General features: G+C 33.5%; 1 protein-coding gene across 2 annotated transcripts; it reads left to right on the top strand.

Moving 5' to 3' along the window:
- The first annotated feature begins 7453 nt into the window (after positions 1-7453).
- LOC120330784 (transportin-3-like) lies at positions 7454-23943 on the top strand. 2 transcript variants are annotated; one of them, XR_013476622.1, is made up of 23 exons: positions 7454-7747; positions 8055-8144; positions 8834-8944; positions 9339-9412; positions 9487-9550; positions 9810-9915; positions 10145-10272; positions 10649-10824; positions 11675-11813; positions 12359-12505; positions 12888-13117; positions 13357-13496; positions 14189-14328; positions 15379-15430; positions 17037-17162; positions 17659-17786; positions 18163-18366; positions 19133-19284; positions 19714-19870; positions 20711-20863; positions 21910-22016; positions 22390-23696; positions 23772-23943. XR_013476622.1 is itself a non-coding variant. In XM_039397699.2 (22 exons), the coding sequence occupies exons 1-22, from the start codon at positions 7622-7624 to the stop codon at positions 22448-22450; spliced, it is 2811 nt and encodes a 936-aa protein (XP_039253633.1). In that variant the 5' UTR covers positions 7454-7621; the 3' UTR covers positions 22451-23943. The 2 variants fall into 2 exon arrangements, 1 of the variants encoding a protein (XP_039253633.1); XM_039397699.2 differs by having other exon boundaries at positions 22390-23943.
- Positions 23944-25136: the final 1193 nt, after the last annotated feature.

Raw genomic sequence — 25136 nt, forward strand, 5'->3', positions numbered from 1 at the left:
TTGAAAACCTAGTCCGAGGGACATAGGCAAAACCTCGCTTACATTTTGTGGAACGACAATATGTTTTTGTTCATATACGTAACATTATTCAATTTAATATCGCCCTGACCAGAAAGCATACTTGGTCGTCTCAAGGCGTGGTTTTTCTTTCAACGATGAACGAATGACCGTCGTAACAACGATCCGATTCGATCCTCGAATGATTGGATTTTCTGATACGGTTCAATAATTTGTCCAAACATAATGAAGCAACCATTGTCAGTTGTAAACATCAATTTGATATTGCGCTTACCCGTAAAAATATTTTCCACTTGAGGATTTATCAACAAAACAAGCGCGGGCGAGTCTATGTACATGAAATATCATTGTGCACCATCCCTCATCTCATCATAGACTTTCTACTTATCTTGTAATTAGATTTGACGTTGAAACGTTTCTGAAAAACAGTGTCAAGAATAAGATTTCTGTTGTTAAGGGTGTGTACCCGGGAATATGTGCAATTAATTTACACGGCGATACCAACTTTTCTTCATCCTTAAGCGGTGTGCAGTTTTCGCCATATACAGCATAAATATGTTTCGATATACAACTCTATTTGCAATATTTTACCAGATATTCCATTGCCTGAAGGATGTGTTCGAAAGAAACCACTAGATGCTTTCACATTGTCGCCTGCTTCAATCTCAATGAAGACTTCTCAATCGTTTTTATTAAATCGACGAGGAAAAACTCGGAGAAAAGGTTCACGCAGCTGGGGTTTTGATGCATGAAGACGGAAGCGAACATGTGCCTAAATTTCAAAAAGAGCCAGCCGTGTGGTCAAACAATTAAAGCTCACCAGAATAACCTCCTTCCTGAGCTGAGAAAGCTGAACATAAACTTCATAAATATTCGTAAATCGATGAATTTAAATATGTTGTGACTGTGAGTGATTAGCGAAAAAGATTAATAAATGACCTTTTGAATCTATCTTCTATTTGATATGTGATGTGTTTGCTATGTGGTGATTAAAAAATATACTTTTCCATCGATGTCGTATTTATTTCACAAAAACATCGAAGTTAAGAGAAATATAATTTCATTCAATTAAGGAGCTTCACGGCTTAATTAATGTTGGATATAATCATACAATCTGCATATCCAATGTCGTTTCCCCGGTATATTAGTCGTTGGGCCAAAGTGAATATATAATACAAATAATACAAACGAGGCAACGCTCAGACATTAGACGCCATCTTGTGCCTATTGTTCTCGGCTATCTAACACGGCGCCTTATGAGAAGTCCACACACAATTATTGAAACATACCTATTATTGGACACGTAGTGGACATAACGATCGTTTCAATATTATGTTGTTGTTGTTGTTGTTGTTCTTGACACGTTTTTAAAAAGTCGCTTTTCTCTTCGAATACTGGACCAATTGCTTTGAAATTTTCAGTGGTTAAAGATAAAAATTTTCTCCAGAAGGCTATTACTTTTTTTTTTGCTATGACGTCATCAAAATTATGTGACTCTACGTGTCCATATATTTGAGCATAGCTCTTTTGTTTTCACTAATATTTTAGGTATACAATTTTGAAGGTCGCATTTTGGAGGAGAATCTTAGCCGAACTCGATGATATATTTTCATGTTTGCTAAATTCCAATTTTAGGTACATCAAATTGCCTTTGAAGACAAGAATACCGGTTTCGAGACCGAGTGGCTTCCGAAGTAAGTTGGCCATTCTACTCGTCATAATTAACCATTTGACAATGGCGTTCTTTATGATGTCAGAGATTAGAAGTTGTATTTATTCGTCGAAATTACCGGCCGGCTCAACTTCGTTTCAAGGGCCGTTTCTATTTTCGCATTAACATTTTTCGTCTGCCAAGCTCCATAATGCCCTACTGCTCAGCTCCAGACTGTGCTAGAGGAACAAATGCCATGGTAGGATTGTTGCGGAGACATGTTAGTTGTTACAGCGTCAAATTGGCGTATCACTATGAAATCTTCGAAAAAATGGTTCTACGTTGTGTTTGTGGTCAAATTTAACGCATTAGATAGTTTTTTTCATTTTCAATTGCGTTATATATTTAGATAGCATCTGGCTTAAAGGTCAAAATCCACCCTTTCGGCTTCATTCTAGCCCTTATAACAGCTGACTTATTCGATTCGGTCCAACAACAGGACGAAAATTTCCCATAAGACTCCATTGTTTCGCGTTTCCCGAATATGGCACAAGATGGCGTCCATGAACGTGTTTGTGTGTAACATTAGACAAGTTGGTTGCCTATTACTCTACTTAATTTCGAATATAAATTAATCGCAAAAGTTTTAGCTTTGAGAATGAAAGCAGTACTGCCTGATATAATAAATCATGACCAAACAGGATTTATTGAAGGAAGAACGATTCATGAAAATTTATTAACAATAAGAGATGACATTTTTTGGGCGAATAAACAAAACCAACCGTTAATAATTTTTAGTATAGACCAAGAAAAGGCTTACGATACTGTTGATAGAGTTTTGTTACTAAGAATATTAAAAAAAGTTAATTTTGGTAATTATTTCATTCGATGGGTCAATACCCTATTTAACAACACCAATGCAAAAATAATAACAAATGGATTTTTATCAAAGCAATTTAGTATAACACGAGGAGTTAGACAAGGTTGCCCCCTTGCCCCACTTTTATATATTATAATGTCCGAATTGTTAGCATCCAGCATCAGATACAATAGAGCAATAATAGGTTTTCAAAATTGTGCAGGAGATAGGGAGAAATATAAAGGTTTTGCGGATGACACTATTGTCACAGTAGAAAGTTTATCCTCCATAGATGAAGTATTAAAATTAATGGCAGAATTTGAAAAAGCTACAGGCTTGAGAATAAATATTCCAAAATGCAACATATTGTTGTGTGGGTCAGCAAAACGGCTAAACTTAGGACCTTCATACAAGGGTATTCAAATTCAAGAAGAGCTTAAAATTCTAGGAGCTTATATAGGAAACAATGTTGTATCAAGAGATAAAAACTGGTTGAAAATCATTAACTCAATTCAAAATGTAGTAAATTTATGGCAGGGACGGAAGTTATCAATGATAGGAAAAATTATTATTGTCAAATCATTAATGTTATCCAAAGTGTGGCACATAGCCAATTTTGAAATTATGCCAGGAAACTTCGTTCGAAAATTAGAATCTATAATATGGAAATTCATTTGGAATAATAAAACTCAACTAGTGTCAAGACAAATTACATCTAATATTTTCACATCCGGAGGTTTGAATATGTTAGACCTCAGGAGCCAAATAAAAGCTCTTCAGGTCAAATGGATTTTTAAAATCCTCAAAAACGAGAGTAGGCCATGGAGTAAAAGAGCCAATTATTTTATTAATAATTATTGTAATATTTTGTCCAAAGATAATTTGGAATGTCTGTATTTGAAAGTCCAATTTGACAAAGTAACTACCATACCTAATTTTTATACCGCCATTATCAATTCATTCAAGGATATTAAGTTGGAGAGAAATCATCCCTTTAATATTACAGAGGTTAAAAATGAAATTTTATGGTACAATCCCTTAATCTCAGAGCAAAATTTTAGATTTTCGTCCAAATGGATCCAAGCAAAAGTCATTTCTGTGGCTGATATTGTGGATAACACTGTGCATTATTTAACAAATAGAATATATTCTATTGATCAAATTGGGAATCACAGAAGAAAGCTCTTTTATTTAAATAGATGCTCTAGTGAAATCCAACAGGTTTGGGGCAATCTACCTATTAGCTGGAAAGAAATTCTATCGAGAGATCATAATTTACCCGAAAACAGACTTGGAATCAATAGATATATGAACTCCAATTTATCCACCAAAAAAATAAGTAGTTTATTGAAAATAAGGAAAATCACAGAAATTGCTACACGGCATGATATGTACATTACACAAAAATTAAATTTGAATATTCCTATAGACTGGTCAAATATTTGGCAATATAAACTCTCAAATAAATATAAAATTCTAAGTTGGAAAATTTTACATAATGGTTTACCTACGGGGGACAAATTAAAATATTGGTTTGATGATGAGAATGGACAATGTGTATTTTGTAATGAAAATGAAGAAACCTGTATACATTTATTTTGCTATTGTGATTGGATAATTGACTTTTGGCAGTGGTGCAATGTAAGGGAAATCAATTGTGACATAATTATTGCTAATAATATTCATAGTGAAGTGGTATCATTAATCATTCAATGTGGAAAATCAGCCATATGGGAGTTCAGGAATAGTGTCAAATATGATGATGTATTCCAAATGCAATGTAACTTGCGAGCTATTTTTAAATGCAAACTCCTGGGTGTAATCAGATTAATGTCAGATTTTGATAGGCAAAGAATATTATCTGACGAAATCGTTGATGATGTACTACAAAAATCGATAATGAGTTGAAGAAATTGAGATTGTCTTGATTTAGGAGGTTTGACTATATAAATGATTGCATAACATAGACAGATTAAATGAAAATCTAGTAGCATGATAGGTTTTTGAATTTTCTGTCTAATTTTTTGAAACCTTCTCTTCTTTTCCATGCTAATATAAAATAATTAATTATATATGTACATAAAAATGCTATATTTATGATGAAATATGGACAATCTTCAATACAAACGGATATATGACGAAAAATGGATCATCATCACTGGGTTTGATATGTATTAATAATTGTTTATCCAACTGTTTTAATTTTCCTCAATTACCGTAATTGGAACGCAATACATGCAATTGGTTTCAAAAAAAAAAAAAAAATAAATAAAATTATATAAAACAAAAACTGAAAATTTAATTGGCTTCAAAAACATAATTAAATAATTCCATATTGACTCTGGAATTGAATTTGGCAAAAAAAAAAAAAAAAAAAAAAAAAAAATGACTTGATGGTGAAAAACTTTGGGTAAATCGGAAGATTTTCCGGTATTGGATATTGGATAATATTTGTCTCATGATTCTCTAACAGTCTTATGGCAGAATGGTTTTACATACTGCTGCACTACGTTATCGGTACGGTACTGGATTTACATACGGACACGGTACCTATTTCAGAACTACCGGTACCGGTACCGTACTGTATTTATCCAGGAAAGACGAAAGCCGACTTGCTTCAGCATTACCGTATAAGGAGGCGCACAGGCTTGATCACCACATTGAAAAGCACTGTTGTGTTACACATACACGTCTCGCATTTTAATTTAAAAGGTAGACTAGAAGTTTATTGCATTCAATTATTTACTTCAATTTTCTGTTTTTGTCAAATTGCTTTCAAAGTACCAGTCCGGTACTGCCCGATTGTAAATCACGTTTTTCTGTGTTTGTTTTTTTTGGTGGGCGGGCACGTACATTCAGACATTGTACGCTTTTAATTTTTTTAAGTTATGCCCGTCTCCCAGGTGTCTTTGCATTTTGTTTTATCTGTTTACTTTTTGTATTGTTCATGTCAGAGAACCAAAATAAATGATTGATTGATTGATTGACATAGACTATGCTCTTGGCACTTCGAAAAAAAAAAGAAAATGGGATTTATTGCCAATAAAAAAGACAGAAAATAAAAATATCAGTCACAGTGATTAGCCTAAGTCAGCGTTTCCCAACCTTTTTTGGTCGCGGACTAATTTCTTACTGGCGAAAACCTTTGCGGACTCAAGGTGCGTTTATTGCAACCGTAGCTACTCTGTGTGAATAGCCAATAAAGTTATGGTGTTCTCCGTTTTATTTTTAGTATTTTGTTTGCCGATTTTCAATTTAGAGAATTTGGGTTGCCACCATTGACACCTACTAAAAAAAAAAATATTCTTTGTTGTTCGAACTCGCGAGAAACACCACGCGTGTCAGCGTGTGGCCGTGTTTTCGTCGAAAATTTGTTAGTGAGTTGTGAAATCCAATCGCTTTGACCAGTCGCGTCACTTGGTGACCAAATTTTCGAATAGTGAATTGCTATTGTAATAGTTGAATACTCGAATATATGCCCAGCCATACTCAGTAACTAGTAATAATTGACTTGATCAATGTTATGTGAATAAACTTGCTTTCTATGTTTTATGTGAATTTTAACGTAAATCGTAACTTGGCTGATAATTAACTTTCGCAAAAACGTTTGTGGCCTGCAGTGAATTGCTGGCTCGTTGCGGACTCATTCAAACGCCTCGCGGACTCATTTGAGACCACGGACTCGGGTTGGGAAACACTGGCCCAAGTGAATATCTAATGATTGCACTTGAGTCTAATAGTTGTATTTGAAAATAATAAATTGGGATCTAGTATAGTTTAGTACCACGTGTACTTCCAGTTGGGCTGGCTCAACAATTTTTGCATATGTCAATTCTAACTCTCACCTGAGACCTGACTATGTCATCCAAAAGTTACCGGTTACGTCACTACGACGTCACAATCACACATAGAGCTTGTCAAAGTAGAGCTACATTCTCCCGAAACGGTATTTGCGTGCCAATAACGAACTCGCTAACTCCTGCGATCCCTCTCATATCGATATCGTTGCGACGAGAAAACGAGGGAAATAGGTTGCTCGATTTCGAGTGATCGACTGCGCGTTTTGGACGACCATCCGTACACTTTGGAGAGCTTTATTTTGCTACTCACTGGGACTTCGTAGTGACGACATTTTTTGGTGACGTATTCAGGTGGGGGTTAGGATTGACATACGCAAAAATTTTTGAGCCAGCCCAACTGGAAGTACGTGTGGTACTAAACTATACCAGACCCATAAATTGTTACTGGTAGGTAGGTACTTAGAAAAATAAAGAAAATTGGAATTATGACCAATGAAAAAGACAGGTAGCTGACCAATAGCATCTGAATATATTTAAAAATTGTGAAACACTGGAACAAAAATACTCAAAATTGAACTTTGTAAAAAATAAGACAGAAATAAGTCCTTACCTAAATTAATACTGTAATACTCCAATAAAAGTGAGTTCAATATAAGGTACCGCATTGCACAATTTATCCTATTTAATTTCAGTACAGCAGTATTTGTAAGTTGTAACAAATTATTGTGTCAATTATGAATTGGAAGGAGAGAGTACTCATTATTCACAAGTATAAATTTCACTATATCTTGCTCGCGCAGGTCGGCTGTGTCTGCACATGGTTTTGCTTTGAGCAAGTTACATAAAATCGGATAAATGCATTGGTAGTTTGTTTTCTCTAAATCCATATTTTTACTTTAATGGGTGTCATTTTGCATGTTGCTTTCTGCTCATTAGAATTACATGATGTTTGGAGCAAAAACAAAAATTTGACAAAAGTAAACTAACTTAGTCAAGTAATGTTTTCAAATTGATCCAAGATGATTTTTTAATTTGTTTTAAGTATATTGATAAGAGATGGTAACCTGATAGCTGATAGCGTTATTTTTCGATTGTTTCATATGAAATTAACATGAATGATAATACTATTTGCAGCTTTTATTATTATATTATGACCAGCACTGTATTCTGGCTATAAGTTTACCGATTTATAGTATTTCAAGGGGTCAGACTTTGCATTAGTTCTATAGTCCAAGCTCTGAAAACCTGAGGACGATTTGTTTACGATCATCAGCACCAGTCTGGCATTTTACTATGGCTGATAATGCATTGTCACAAAATGCCAGGTCTGTTCTCAATGCAGTAAATACTTTGTATCAAAATCCCAATGTTCAAGAAAAAGAAAAAGCTTCATTTTGGCTTGGAGAGTTTCAGAGATCGGTATGTTATTTACTAGTAAAAATTTTCAGTTATAATATTACTATGCAACTTTATTTTTGGGGTTCTCATGTTGTTAATTTCGATATTCCATTTATTACAATTTTATGCTATGGGAAAGGAGACTCCTGGATGACACAGTGAAGAGAATAGCATTGTGTTTCATTTGGCCATTACTGTCAAATTCATTTGTGACTGGATTTCTTGGTAGGCATTTTTTTATGATGCCACCACGACTAAACCAATTTGCTGTCAACGGACCATTTTGCCTAACTACCTGACAAGTGATGATATATCAAAACCATTTTAGGTGTTTGCATGGGAGACAGCAGATCAATTATTACATCTAAAGCAAGATGTTGAATCAACATATTTTGCAGCACAAACAATGAGAACAAAGGTATGTATTTTGCATATATATTACTGAATAAATTTCAGAATGTTGAATTGTACTGATTTGAGTTTAAGTTGAATCAATTGTGCTAAAATATGCTGTTTCTGATTGAAAAATGGGATAATACGATGAAATTAGTTAAAGCTTGTACCTTATTTCATAGTCTGCTCCGTTCTCATATATTAATTAATGGTCGGCCATGGAAAAGTTTTTATCATGCTCACATGGACTTGATTAGTAGATGAACCGACTAAGAGTTTTTCATCAGCTATCTCCATCCCAATGCCAAGCTTCCACATATAGATTTTGAGAAGTGGTTCTATTTGCTTTATATGCATGAGATGATAGCAAAATAAACATATTTTTGGCATGAAAAAATTACACATCATGGTTAAGTGTATAAACCAGCAACGATATATTGCTCAATATCTGGCGTATATGCTTCAGTATGTTTAGTTGTTCATCACTGCATAATAAACCTTTAGGATTTCCCTTCGATTCAATGCAAACATTCACTGATCTCTAGTTTCATTATGTGCCTTGTTTTTTTACAACCATTTTGGGTGACAATTTTGCGAATGTAGTTTTTGTTTTGAAGGCTTGTTAAAGATATCAGAGAGTAATTTGTGGATCGTCTTTTAACAGAGGCAACTTGTACGAAACTTTATTAACTAAAAAATTATCAACCATTTCAGATTTTATATTCTTTTCGTGAACTACCTCCTGATTCACATGAAGGATTGAAGCAATCATTATTAACACATATAGAACAATTATGTGGATATTCTCCAGCTTTGACGACACAGGTTGAAGTTTTATCCGCTATACAGATTTTAAAATATATCCTTAACGCTTTAACCAGCTATACGTTTTTAAAAATTTCAGTTTTTTAGTCAGTTTTTCAATGACCGAACTTGAACTTGTAAAAGATTTAAGCACAATTATGTGGACGATAAACATGCTACAGGTGAAATACTGTCACATAAACACAGATTTGTTGATTATGAGCTTTCCGATTAGTTTCAAGTTTTTTCAAAAAAATCATAATATGAAGAAAATTGAGTGAAGCTTAAAATATAACAATGAAAGTGATAGTAATAATTGTGTTATGGATGATATGCCCATCTTAATCTGATGTAAATTTAAAAGAAATTGGTTCAGTTTATAAGTATCATATTCATTTATTTTTTTTATTTTCAGCTTGCATTAGCTGTTTGTGATTTAGCACTGCAGATGCCACAGTGGAAAGTGCCAGCGTTAACATTTATTGAGAAGTAAGAAAATCTTTTTTGTATTTTTGTATTGTGTAGTGAAACTTTATGTTGATTCTGACAATAAACTTTTATAGATACAGCAAAGATATTCAAGCGTTGCCATATTTACTTGAGATTCTCACTGTTTTACCAGAAGAGGTAAGTCTTGTTAAATTTTACTGACTTATATTAAAATGCAAATAAAAAATAAAAATCCAATAAAGTTAATTTAATTTGTGTGTCTTTATAATTTGTATAAAACATTTTATTGCATTCCAAATTTGTATTTCGGACATGTCATGACATGACCTTATTCACAAGTTTCTAAATGCGGCCTATGTTAGTTAGTTAGTCCTAGACTACTAGTATATTTGACTATGGCAAAGAATTTGTTGTAATATTCGCATATTTTGAGCAGGTAAACAGTCGCCATTTACGTCTTGGTGCAAATAGACGAACAGATATTATAGAAGATATGGAGAATTCGGCGCCAATGGTTCTCGAAGTCATCCAAGCGTGTTTGAGTAAGTGCCACACCTAAATTTGATTCAGTTTTATATCATTTCAAGCTTTAAATAATGAGGAAATTATTTTTATTTACTTTGAATTTTTCAGTTAAGGCATTGGCTAATGCATTGGTTTTGGAAGGGTCACCATGATTTAACCAGTTTTGTTTTTGTTTTTGCCATACAATTGATTCATGTGCTATGCCTTGTTAAGAGAAAAAGCATGCTTAAAGATATGTCTTTTCAGCGAGAGTGCAAGATGAACGCATCCTTTCAAAAATATTCAAATGTCTGGGAAGTTGGTTTTATCTTGGTGTGTTCCCTGGCAATCATGCTGCAAGGTCCAATATATTGGATGCACCATTCCAGATTTTGGTAAGTACTAAATTTAAATTGTATTTGATGGCTCTTTGATTTTGAATATTTTATAGCCTATAGGTAATGTTCAGGGGAAGCATGCATTGTAATATTTCATCTAGATATTAATAATTATTTCCAAGCCATGACCTAAGTACTCTAATATGATCTTTTACATGGAATATTAAATATATATTCTAAATTTGGTCATGTTTAATAACAATGAACACATAGAAGTCAATGTATATTTAATATGTTTAAAGTTAGGAATGCTTGAAAGTCTGGGTGGAAAATAGTTTTATTTATTATATATTCAATTGAACAGATAGATAATTTTCGAATGAATTCTAATGGCCAGTAATTAATTAATTAGAATATCTTAATTTTTATTCAGGGAACTTTATCGTCATCTTCATCACTTCATGAGGCGGCAACAGACTGTGTTTGCTCTGCATTGTACGCTGCAGAGGATGTTAGCAGAAATCAAGATTTAGTTCAGCAATTATTTACAAAAACTCTTGGACTTAAGCAAGCATACATTGATGCGAATGCTAATGAAGATATAGATAAGTAAGCCTTACTTGTTTTGTTTATTTGATCATAATAGAAATTGTGGCCGACTTGCAAGTTGCAATTACCAAATTGTAACTATTTCATCAACTTTTACAACACAACTAATATGGCCTGCCAACCAGTTCAAGCTCACCTGAACTATTACCTTATATACATCTGTTTTCAATTTGCTAGTGTAGCATAAAATAAAAATGTATGATTTAATTTATCCGGAAGTGTTATAAACTTTTTCTCTGAATACTGGTTTGGCGTAAAATTAACATTTGTTTGGGGTACCAATACCATCATGATAGGCGGTTGGCACATTGTGCTTAGCTGTAGGAACATGCTTTCCAGTAATTACCACCACACCTGCACAAGGTTAATTATGTGTGATAGGATTGTTGGACTTGTTGTCATCGTAGGGTGTGTTGATGTAACCCCTACTTGAGCGGAAGCAGTTGTTTTATCATATGATTGAGTTGTTTTACCAACTTTCCTCTCTTGGATAAAAATGAAATCTTATCTTAAATCAGTAGCGGAATATAATTCATCCATACCGATGTCATACTTTTATTTTTCCTTGTCTGACAAAATCCATATCCTTATTTTAATAAGTTCTAACAACTCCACTGTCTACAGCCAAATTCTTCATGCATGGTTAATATTGCTTGAACATTCTTGTATTTGTAATATCTGAATTAATTTTGCTTTCTCTATATAATAAAAACTCTAGCATTTTAACTTTAAGATAAATTTTTCATTTATGCTCATTGCCTGTCAAGTATTCTCTTTCCATTGCTACTTTCACTATGATTCTTTTCAATTATATTTGTATGTTATTATCTCCATATTTCATTTTTTTTAGATGTTTAAATTTGTGTCGAATATTTACTGAACTTGCCGAATCATTATTAGAAATTTTGGTCAACAGTCCTGGAGAAGGATTGGGAGATTTGGAAATCCTTGATATTCTATTGATGTGTGTCGGACATTGCCAATATGAGGTTTGTAGATCATAAAATATAACTTGCTATGTATATGCGACGAAATAACCTTCTATGGAGGTCATATAGAAGTTAGGACCATATTATATCAATCCCTTGTCGAAAAATAAAGAAAATTACGATTTACAACTAACCATACGGGTTTTGTATGTGATCTATGCTGGGTGAGTGGTGGTTAGAGTATTGTACCTGGACTATGTTGCCACTGCAGGTTGAATTACCCTGTTTCAAACCCCATGCCCAACACGTCACCCACCACGGCGCTTCAAAATGTGTGTACTAATATGGAGGTAACTAATTTTGTCTGCTTTCTTTACACCAAGTTGTGTAAAGGGACATAATCCATGGACAGGGGGTACATTCACTTGGCTAATACAGACAGTCGCCAAACTCGTAAGTCGTAATAGTATTTAAAATAAGGAAAATCGGAATAAAATTATGGCCTAACCCTAACCTGGTACACGCACTACGGGAGCTTCGTAGAGCTCGAATTCAACTGTATGTTATATTACTAGCATTGCCTTTATTCATTTTGTTTTGTTCAGGTCGCAGACATCACGTTCAACTACTGGTATAGATTATCTGAAGCTTTGTATGCATTAGATCATAAAGTTGTTCGTGAAATATATAGTTCATATGCCGAAGGATTAATTTTTGCACTTGTTAGACATTGTCAAATGGAACCAGATCATGTAAGTGAATGTAAAATTTGAGATTCTGGCATTCTGCCAAACTAGAATTTCTCCGAATATTAAAAGAAACTCTTTGAAGATCCCAAGATCGCCAATCTCGTTAGAAATCACCATGATACATGATTTCTTTTTCATGTATAATCAGTGTTGTGTGCTGTGTCAACTTTTCAGGGGTTTGATATTTCAATGTATTCAAGTGTTTCATTGTATTTGAAATTTTCTAAATTAAACAAATCTGCACAGACATGTTTTATATTGAATTATAAAGTTGGTACAAATTGAAATTTCTATTTTATTTGTATACTTCTATTATTTAATATTTGAAAACATCCAGATATATAACTATCAATAATATTTATTAGGTTCATGAACTTACATTTAGGACACAATTCTGGATTCAGCAGATGATTTTGCAGATTTCAGAAATAATTCAGCTGATTTAGTAAAGGATGTTGTATATTTGGTTGGACCAACTGAATGTTTTATCGGATTATTCAAAATGTTAAGCGGAGAAATACAAACACCCGATGGTACGAAACAAGGTGTTGTAACGTGGGATATCACAGAATCTGTTCTGTTTATGATGACGGCAATAGCGAAGAATGTAAAAGCGTAAGTCGAATAATACTGTTATGGTTTTCTTGGACTAATAATTTTTGATTTTATGCAGTCTAAAATGACACTGGAAACACTTGATTGCTTTTTTTGTGTTCTGTGGCTAGTTCATATGAAATGTTCAAAAAAATAGGAAGGTAGACAAGAATACTTGACATAGTTTATTGAAACTAGATAAGTTTATTTATCATTAAACTTTTGTGAAAGCATAGAATAGTTATTCCTTTTATTTTCAGCACTGAGGTCACTGTCACACCACAAGTATTACAAGCAATATTTTCTCTTCCACCATCCACACATATTGCAGTTCGGCATACAAGTATTCAATTAGTTGGTGAACTTTCAACTTGGATCGAAAAACATCCTGATTTACTGAGTATGATGTTTAATGTTATTTTCTATTATGAATGACTGTACTATCCAGATTGAATCAGAGGCTTATTTTGGTGACTCTAGTTAAATAATTTAAGATTAGAATTGAGTGAGGAACAAAAATCAGTTTCAAACAACAGAAACTACTATAATGCAATTATGTGCTGTTATTAACTTTTTATAGGGTATCACACATAGACTTCTTAAAAAACTTTTTATGAGCATCCAACGACTGCGTAAGGCAGACATGGGCAAACTACAGCCCGTGGGCCAAAACCGGCTTGATGGGTAATTCTGGCCCGCCTAATGCTACCACAACCAAGCAATAACTAAATTTTAACGTCTTAGTTAAAAATAACTCAAGGAATTTGTAGAAATTGCGATTTAATCTACCGTAGTTTCGGCACAAGGCTTATTGTTTTTCACCTTTGTAACACTGTAAATATTGTTCATAAAATGTAACTCTTACGTCACACTTTCATGGCCCACCAGTCTAGATGGGCAAAATTCCTGGCCCCTGCTCCAAAAACCTTGCCCACCCCCGGCGTAGGGGCCTATGGACCACAATATTTCCTGTGGATCAGAGATCTCTAACCTAGATGGTGGCATATTCAAGTTCAGTACTATATTCACTATTGCTAAGCCATTGATTTGATTTCTCTTTTTAATCTCATGACCTACAACACCATTTTATAGATCATACATTACAATACTTGACAAATGCATTACAAACCAAAGAACTTTCATCTGTTGCTGCAACATCTGTTCAATATTTATGTGAAGTTTGTCAATCGCAAATGATTCAACATTATACTGCATTGATCCAGTTAGTTCAGGTATGCGCTTCGTAATTCATCAATTATTAAAGGTTAATAATCATAATGCGGTAGAGTGTTGTAGATAGCTAGATAGAATTGAATTTTTCATGCAAGTAGATGTTATAGAGATCACTATCCGAAAATATTTAAGAATCTATAAATGTGAAAAAAATTAAAATGCTTGCGAAATGACATAAATTTTCATTTCTATGCAATATACAGTTACAATCGGTTATAATTGAATTCTATAACAAAATTTTTGAATACCAAACAATTGTATTGCATATCCAAGGTATCTAGCAATTGTCAAACAATCATTATTATTTCGAATGCCTAGTTATGGTAATTGCCAATACATTAGTTCATTTTTATTGTATTTTTTGTATATATCATCACCGTAGAGATTTCAAGTTTTATATATATAGCTTAGTTTCTCGATTAACATATGCCTACCTTTAATTTATTGATGAGCCCTGGCCTAAACAGTTTGAATCGTTTAATCACGAAGCCGAACAGCTGAAGCTTTCTCTTTTTGCTAGCTCAAAGACTTGTTCGCAGTGTTAGTATGATCTCTATTGAAAATGACATAATGATTCTATGGGATTCTGAATTAAGAATATCAGACTATCCATCACCTAATGAGATGTTTCACTCCAAGCAAGGCTTTAAATCTATTTTATTTATAAACATCATAAAATATATATTAATTGTATACAGAAATATGCAAAGCATTGAAATATATGTTATATAAATATAACACACAGATTAGAAGAAAAATATGGAACATGAATACCAATATAATATGTTGAAACAAAACATTGGGTCGAATTTAACTCTTGCTATTTTAATATTCTACTGTAATAATCTATAAATAAGTTGTAATATACCCGGCAATAGAATTCTACCGATTACACTCGGTATTTTTAAAGGGCTGATGACCCACATTAACAATTTTTCTAAAATTAAAAGCACACCCTTTGTAAAAATTGGATGCATTAAATCATGTTGCAGGTCATGGCAATGTTTTAAATCTTTTTTGTTTTTCTTTGTTGTGTGCATGTTCTCTAGGTTGCAGATGATTTGCAAGTGTCATCAGACGCTACATTAGGATTACTAAAAGGTAGAATCTCATCAAATAATTTGCTAATGAATAGAGCTGTTGTAGTTTTGTTAGTTTTAATGTTGCTGTGAATTCTCAAGTAGTCTATATGCCGCAATTCATAACTTAAGTTATTAGGGAATTCATATGCTGAATATATCATAAAATTAATTTTTGCTGCTAAATTGAATCCGTAGGATAGGATAAGATTACCGGTAAATATTTATCCTGGGGGAGAGGAAAGAGGATAGTCAAGATAGCCTAGTCATATGGCCTGCCACGGCCTCTCGTCCGTTTACCAGTCCATGTTGGGTATGGGGTTAGTTAGCCAGTTATTTGTTTCATATGCATGGATTTTATGTTGAGGGCTGAAACCGACCAGCGTTGATGCAAACCACCCCACGGCGGCGAGGAATCCAGTAATTTTCTAGCACATAACTATGCCCCTTGTAATTCGAACCTGCGAACCCACTGAGACTGAGAGGTGTTGTTGCGAGCGTATTTCTAACACATATTTCCAACATTATCTTGATAATATTTAACCTGTCATAACGATATGGTTCTAACAGATTTGAAAATGCTGTTATTTTGAAAACATAAAAAAATTATTATACTTTCGATGCAGCAATGTCCAAAATAAATCTAATTTCGAATAGCGTATTTTAATATTAAATGATGTTGAATATTTTCATTTTAAAAATATAATTCTGTGCTATTGAAGTCTGACGTTCTGACTAAAATCAGATTTATTCAACTGCTGATGAATGTATAAAAACAATCCAAACAACTTTTTTCTTACTTTTCACAAAAATATATCTCTACAAATATGCAATGTATCGTGTATGTTTATTATTGTACACCTCCCAATTAAGAGTATATTCTATATTTAAAAATATTATTTCAGAATTTATTCGGAATTGGGAATCATTGGATTATGACCATTTTTGCTTTGTAAATCTATAGGTTCTGTCAGTATTATTGTCGAATTTTAATTAAACTATAGTAAAATATCCCTTAATTTGAGAAGGTTTGAATAAATAACAAAATTTGATTGTGAACGATAGGTCAAGTGTAGGTAACATCACCGGTTTTAAACATCTTTCATTGGTAATCCAATTCTTAATAATAGTTTAATAGTGTTTTAGATCTCTGCTTAGCAGTTATCATTCTTTTCAAAATAATCCAATTTTCAACTTTATCTTCCCATATTAAGAATATATCAACCATATTATCTAAGCTATTATCTGTTACTTACTTACTTATCTGTTACTTACTTACTACAAGAAATATTCTGTATTTGGACTAATACTTTTAAATTTTGATTTCACTGACTTTATTACACATAAACAGAAAGAAGTAGGCATTAATGATGTAGCAAGAGCACTTTCCGAATACATCCTGTAATAATTTTTCCAAATATAGTTTGAATTTAATCCTATTCAACATAAGAATTTGCAGAAATCAATGCAAATTTATAATAATTGAATTTGTTTTTAAAATCATATATTTACTATATCTAATATTACTGATTTTAAATGTATACGAATATTAGATTCGTTTTGAACGAACTAAATTGTTGAAGTTGAGGGATTATCAGTAAATGCGTTCTTTTAAATGTAAATCTCAGGAGTTTCATCTGTATTGAGTTGTCTTCCTGTTGACAAAGCTCACGATGCATTGACAGAACTATGCAGATCTCAAGTTGTTGCATTGAGTCACCTCTCACAAAAGCAGCCAAACGAACAACATGCAGGTTTGATGTCTTTCATGTAGGATTTTATATAACTGTCTCATGTTATTTTATGGACGATGGCTTTTTACCCGGAACAATTATGCAAGTAACAAATTCACAATTGTTTCTTACTACAGGAATACACTTTTGTTTTTTTTATCGTCAAATCAAATGTGGCTGTTGCTTATGTGGATGATTTCTACGTGGTTTGGATTGCAATGTACTCTTTTGCATAATAGATTTCAGAGGTTGTCTAAGATAGCACCAATTTATATTTTCATTATTTTCTATACTTTTTTATATTTTCATCGAAAAAAAATTCTAGGGTCAAGTTTTATTCTGAAAATTTGCCTGGTGTTGAATGGCAAAAATAATGGTTGAAAACCCTTGGTGAGATATTTTATTCAAACAGCGAATAATGACTGAATAATCACATTTTTCAGTGTTCTGAGTTGAGTATCAAAAATTCCGTTCATCACTATTAATATTTGAATTATTTTATTATTCGTAATAACAGGTAATAAGCCAGCGCATACTGACCCAGTGACATGGTTGGACAGACTTGCTGTTATATTTCGCACTTTTACTACAAAGGACACTGCAACAAATGGATATGTTCATCCATGCAAACAAGTAATAGAGGAGGTATGGGTGATAATTGAAGTTTAAGTTGACTAGGTTTAAATTAAGTTGCTCAAGTTTTACAGTGGCAATATCACTTCTTCAGTATCACTTCTATCTCGCAACAAAATAGTCACGATCCTGAATGTAATTTTCATTGATACCCCTTGAAGCTGTTTATAGGGATGCAGAAAAGGCAAGAAAATGGACAAAATTCAGTATTTCACTATTTGCAATTTAAAACAATATTTCCAAATGTCGAATATCGGAGTAAAACATGATTTGATTGTTTTTTTAATTTTTAGTTTTCAGTAAATAAATGTAAAAGCATATTCGTTAATACTTTTAATATGATGTCTCCTTTGTATTTGTCTGTTAATCACGACCATTCTTTTCCTAGATGTGGCCGGTTTTACAGTCCGTTCTTGAACAACACAAAGCGGAGAACAGGATAGTTGAAAGATGGTGTCGATGTATAAGATTTGCTGTTCGGTGTGTTAAAATGGCTATTGTTAGTACTTTAGTTCCATCTTTAACAACCACATTGTCAACAGCTTACAATTCTTCACCACACAGTTGTTTCTTGTACTTGGGAAGTGTTTTGGTGAGTGATTGCCATTGTTTCCAGGCTGTATAGGTAGTTCAGCATGTTTTCATTAGAGCAGGGGTCATGTTTTTAACTCGTCTACACAACTTTTTACACCTTTATCCCCAGGTTCTCATATTTTCAAACTACGACATATTTTATTTCTGTAACACAAATCGAGACGCATTAAGAAGGCATTACAGTTATTGAACCTAAAGTATTACATTTCTGCCGAATGTCCAATATCAGCAGTTGTTATTTCCTACTATGTTACTTTGAACAGTTTTTATGTTCTAATTGTGGGTCCATAAGAAAATTTTTTCCAAAAATGAACAAATATAAATTGTCATCGGTCTGAGTTTTCTACCGTTGTTCCCCTAAAAATTATTTTATTGAATCTACCAGATTTGAGAATTTCTCTTCGAGCAAGTCGCTTCATTGGTACTGTTGACTTTGTTGTTTCAAGTTCATGTCAATAGTTTTCGAATTTATCGCGGATGCATAGTTCGTTGCAAGCCTAGAGTGTAATAAATTGAGTAGGGAATGCTGAGCCAGAAAGCTTTCAGTTTTCCCAAAAAATAGTAGTTTTTTTACTGACTACCTATGCAGAGTCTTTTTTGGAGTGCGGGCATCAAATGTCGTTCAAAAATCCATCGTTAATCTAGTTGATTCCGTGTAATGGCACGCTACTGTGTTAGCTCCTAGTTAATTTACATTTAAATAGTTTTGATGTCATTTTATCAATTTGTGAGTTCTCATTAATAACAGAATTCACCTTGTGCAGGTTGATGAATATGGAAGTGATATGTCCGCATCAAATATATTATTAGAAATGTTGGAAGGTTTTTGTCCTAAAACGTTTGATTTATTGAATGAAGAGAAAGGTTTACAAAATCATCCTGATACTGTTGATGATTTGTTTAGACTATGTTGCAGGTGAGCTATCTTATACTATGGGGGAAGTCTGAACCCTGGTTCACAAGGTAAATGCGGCCTGCAAGCAGGTGAAAGTTTTTTGTTTTCCATTTCAGCAAGGAATTTTTTAAGGGACCTGAATTGCTTTGTTATTAATGAAATCTAGCCAATGGCCATTTTCAGCAATCTTACCATATTTTGTTTATCCTATTTTATATAATATTCTCCATGGTTTTATTCACATTAGTAGGTATATTGAAATTATTTCCGATAGCAATAATATATAGTGTCTATATATTGAAGTATTCAAAATATTATACATCAAGTACATTTGATAAATTGATGTACTACTACTGGTTATCAATGGCATTCATACAGAAAAATTAAGACAATCTCTATTTTCTTGTTGAAATTATATTTTGGTATTTATAGAAATATGTTTTTCTTTAGATTTGTTGAACGTTGTCCATTGAAGTTTCTGTCACATATCGTCTGTCCTCCACTGCTACAATGTGCCATTGCTGCTATAGTATTGGATCATAGAGATGCCAACACATCCGTGACTAAATTTTTGAGGAACGTTATTGAATCAAGGGTTGGCGTACCGGTATGTATTCAAAAACATATACTGTCTTCCGAAGGGGCTGTGAAGTAGGAGAAAATTCATGTCCAATTCTTGTTATTAAAATATGATTCTGACTCAGGAATAACATGTGTACACAAATCTAAGCAGTGATTTCCAACAGGTATTCCACAGAACACTGCTGTTCCCTGAAAGACCTTCAGGTGTTCCACGTCAAATTGTTGTGTAACTTTTTTCTGATTGGCACATTTTATGATATAAAATAATGCAAATTAAGAATCAAAGATCACTCATTTGGTTTTAAGACAAGTCTGTTGCATGGTAATGAAAATCATCTGTGCGAATATCGTTTAGTTTTCATGTAGTCCTAACTGAAATCAAAATTTATCACTAACATTTGCCAGTAGTTGCCAGTTTACCAACAATATCACAACTCATACCGCATGTTATAAAAAATACTTTTGGTACGGCGGATAGATATTTGAAAAAAACTAAAAAACGCATTTGGTGTTTTCCATAATTTTTTTGATATAAAAAGTGTTCTGCATTTAAAAAAAGATTGAAGATTACTGCCTTGGAGTATGCAACCTTCTTTGGAGTCTGTGTCAGTGTGACACTGTCAGATTATCAGCTTTTGGATTATTAGAAATTTGAATTTAAATTTCAAAATTTCTGACAGAAACCTAAATAAAAGGATTGAGTTTGCTAAATAACCTCAACAGACTATTACAAAAAGTTTGCATATGCCAAAGTTTTTATCGAAATTTGTTTGTTTCACTCTCGGGGTGTCAATCGTGAATTGTCTGATGTCTGCCAATTAAATTAACAATGTATTGTGACTTGATTGAAACATTATTTAAACAGGGAGAACCACAGGATGCTGGTGTTCCTATCATGTTAATGTATGGTGAAGAAATAGTTCAAAGGTCACTCAATGCCAGTTTGTTTAGTCTTCCATCATATTTATATCCTGATATTGCTGAACTATGGTGGGCTGTCATGCAAAGAAATAGAGAAGTAAGTAGTTTTCACTTTTTTGTGGTCTAGGTAAATCTTACTAAAAATCTCTTCACCCTGTATAAGGCTCTATCTAGGTAAGCAGACACTCATTGGATTTGGACTTTGGATCTTCTATTAGTTTAGGTCATTTCTGTCCAGCTTCAACAGCTCATAACCTTTCCCATTGTGGTCATGGTGATGATCTGGGCCTATAATAAAATCTCTTATCTGCAATGCTTGAGGATAATAACTCAAGTGTTAGACCGCTCTTACTGAAATCACTATGATCATAGATCTTGGAAGTAAAACTTATCCTTATTAGATTTGTGTATAAAAATGTTAAAAATTATAATTTGATTCGCATTCCGATCTTCACATAATCAAACTAAATTTATATGATGTTTTCCGTGTCTTTTACTCTGAGGTTTTGTATATGCAGCAACTGATGTGGGAGGAGCTAATATATTAATCGCTCTGGTTTGACATTGCATACCCATATTATTGGAACCTGGATAAGTGTTTGAACATAGATCTTTAACCTGTGATCCCAGCATAGTTAAGTCCAATTCTTCAGCCACTAGACTAGTGTGGGCAATTGTTTCGGCTTGCACAGAAGTCAGCTGATGGTCGCGCTTTTATATGCACTCAATTTCCATAGGAGTCAACCATTGTCTTTCTTTTACTTCCATATCTAAATTGTTAGAGATATTACAAATAAATAGATAAAACACTCAATCTTTTTATTCATTTATAATCGATTGAAAATCGTCGCCAAGCGTTGCAGTTTGGCGACATGAATTAACTTTACAGAATTGTATTTTTTCCTAAGTATTTGCTTGAGGCTTTCGTGGGCTGCTCAAACAATTTCCTATGGGCTACAGTTTGCCCGCCCCTGTGCAAGGCCATTGTGTGCCCAAAATCTGCAAGTTTCAAATTTTCACCTCCCAGTAGACAAGCTGAAGGTTTCATCTATCTATCACTGTCATCAGTTATGGATAGCCAAAGCGAATGTTTGCAGTAAGTTAGTTGTCCTGGTTTTCATTTACCTTTAATATTTATTTTAGTGGTTCAAAACCTGGTTAGAAAAAGCATTGAAAAACTTGCCCAGTGATGCCACATTCGCCACAGCAACACATGAACAAATTTTACAGTTTTTAGCAGAAGTCACAAGGTATGTATGATATGACAAAAGTAAAACTATATAAAAGTATTATTTTCCTTGAGAGTTTGTGTCTGTTTTACTAACAGGTTGGGCATATGCTGTCATGGTAGAAAGTAAAGTGTCTTATATATGGTAGTTAATACTTTGTAGAAAGATGCAACTGAGAGATTGCCGAGTATTCCATGCGTGTGCTATATGGACAGTTTGAACCTTATGTTCTGTTCGTTTACCCAGGATAGTTATGAAGCATCAAATGCTTGATTATTTGGTAGCATGGCCACTTTCATAGCAAGATATACCACATTGATTTTCATTGTCACCTTGTTAACACATGCTTGTAATAGATATCATCACATCTAATGAGTTTTTCTTATTCTTCCAGCTCCAGTGAAGGCAGAAACGTAAGTTACTTGTTGAGAGACTTCTGCAGATTATACAGATAATGCACAATACACAACTGATGTTCCTGTATAATCAACAACCTTTCGACATAAGGAGGAAAATGAATACAGTATCGAATGAGCCCGTGTAGAGACTAGATAATAGGAGTGGTTAATATGGAGGTGTCTCAGACTCATCCAGTCATAGCTTTGTTTTTGCGAATTATGAGGCGTAGATGAACTGCAACATGGTGGTCTCTGCTCGATACAAATAAAGCTGAATGAACTAGATATAACATAAATGTTATTGTTAAAATTTTGCCATAGAATTAGGTAATGGTAGTGAACAACATGGGTTTTTTAGGATTCGGAAATGAAATGTTACCGAAAAATGTAATGAAATAGTAATAATCGACTAAATTAGATGTTTTGATTTCTCCTGAATTTATCTGCTTCATGTAGAAATATTCAATAAATTAATTTAGCTTAATAAATTTAGTATTAGTGGTTGTCTAAAAATGTTGATAGCTTTATTTGTAAAATTCTGGTATTTGAAGGGAAAGCATGATTTACGTAAGTCCAAGAAATGATCTCACATAAGATCTTGTTGATACAAAATGCAGTATACAGGCTGGTGTCGATAGCAATTGTTTTGGTATTGAAATATATTTATTTGGTCGGTAGTCTTGTCAGCGCTTAAATTCCATATTATTTCAGACTGAATCACAATTAAATAAAACTACATTTCTTTTAGTGCAGAATTATTAGAAATAATAGTTTGTTTTAGAATATCAACCGAGCTTGTGATCAAAGAGATCGTGTCCAACTTGATCAATCCTGTGTTTTTTATTAGTTCTTAATCGCCATACCGCTTTTTTAGAATGTCCATTTTTGTGCAGAATCACATTATCAAGCAACATGTGGAACTAAAATGAATAAATCATTTCTTTTGTAACAATGAATTTTTATAATACAGTTGATTTAATGAATTCATTACGTTCCTGCATGTGAATGTAACAATTGTAAAAATATGGGAATATTCAATTTTGTTTACACAAGGCGACAGGAGCAGCATTTTATGACACATTCGAATTTTATATGAATACGACAAACTTCATGATAATGGCTTATAAGTTAAATTGCGAAGTGATGTTATTTTTAGTTTTTATATCCAAAACAATGTTGATTGGCTGGTGGAAATTTTCTGTAATATATCTCCATTTATTCAAACTTTATTTTAGTTTGGGAACCGTGGGTTCAGATTTGAAGTCTATATCATATGCCTCACTGAAAGATTTTTTTCAATTTAGTTCTGTGGTTGGTGTTAGAAAATAGGCTAATTTCTTTCAAATACAGTCTGATCTTGTGAGCTCCGTTGTTCAAGATTCTGGAATTGATGGATGATTCCGGCATTGAAGTTATCTTTAGTCGCCCAATGTTTTATTGATAGCAAGTGTGCATGCTAGTAAATTATCCTTTTATCGATTTTTATAGTTTTGTCAATGTGGCGAACTATCGTGTTAACAACTCTAATAAAGCTTTTATTTCTGGCGGAACTGAATTGTGCAATTTGTAGCACTCATGATGGCTGGTATGCATAGGCATATGTTGAATATTACGATCGTTGTACCACTCTGGTAGTATGCGATGTATTTATAGAACAAATGATATAGCTGATTTTGAAAAGTCAAAATTATTACGAAACTTGTTTTGTTTGTGTATCGCTCGGCGGTGTGATGCATCGTGCTAAGCGCCGCCGCACGTCTGATTACCCTTCGTGAGTTTGAATCCCGTGGGAGATAATCGTGAGGAGGGAATTACTCGACTCCTCGTCCCCGCATGCTTCCTCCACCATCAAAGTCCTAATAACCAGACGAGAGGCCGTGGTTCACCATATGATTAAGTCGCGTTAGTCTGTCATCTCCCCTGGTTCAATAATGATGAAATAATCTACTGGAATACAACTTGTCATGAGCGTAAATTTTCCAGTCGTTAGTGAGAAATCGGTTTTGTTCGGCCATAGACATTATATTATGAACTGAAACCTGTTGGATTTTTTCATTTCCAACATCTTCAATGGTGGAAAAAGGTATTTTTTTCTAATGCGTGACCCCATTGCCATCCAATCAAAAAAGTAGCAAATATGGTGATTTAACATTGTACCCGACCGAAATAATAAAAAAACTCTATAAAGATCACCAAACTTATACATCACTTGTACTATGATTGGTCTACTCAATGAGCATATTCGTTTATTTTATAATCATTTTTTCTTCGATGGTGGAAAAAGGAATTTTTTCTAATGCGTGACCCCATTGCCATCCAATCAAAAAAGTAGCAAACATGGTGATTTAACATTGTACCCGACCAAAATAATAAAAAACTCTATAAATATCACCAAACTCATACATCACTTGTACTATAATTGGTCTACTCGTTTATTTTATAATCATTTTTTCTTTGCAACTTTGTGTTTTTTAGTATTGCCGGGGGTTGATGATGATCTATATAGATTATAGAGTGATGTAAGCGGTTGACGGTACTATATTCACCTACAATAACTCCTCAATGCACAACAGAACTGATTCTTAACCATCGCTGAGTACAGATAGCGGTTTGAAAGTATCCGCATTACTTGAAAGCGTCAATACCCTACTATATCTACTTAATTTTTCGTAGGTGACATTGACCAAGCACGTGGCCGCTTAGAACAACAAGAACCCGTGCATCTTCAACATGACCTCATCTT

This window comes from Styela clava, chromosome 6 (genome assembly GCF_964204865.1).
Source record: "Styela clava chromosome 6, kaStyClav1.hap1.2, whole genome shotgun sequence".
In the NCBI taxonomy this organism is placed as follows: Eukaryota; Metazoa; Chordata; class Ascidiacea; order Stolidobranchia; family Styelidae; genus Styela; species Styela clava.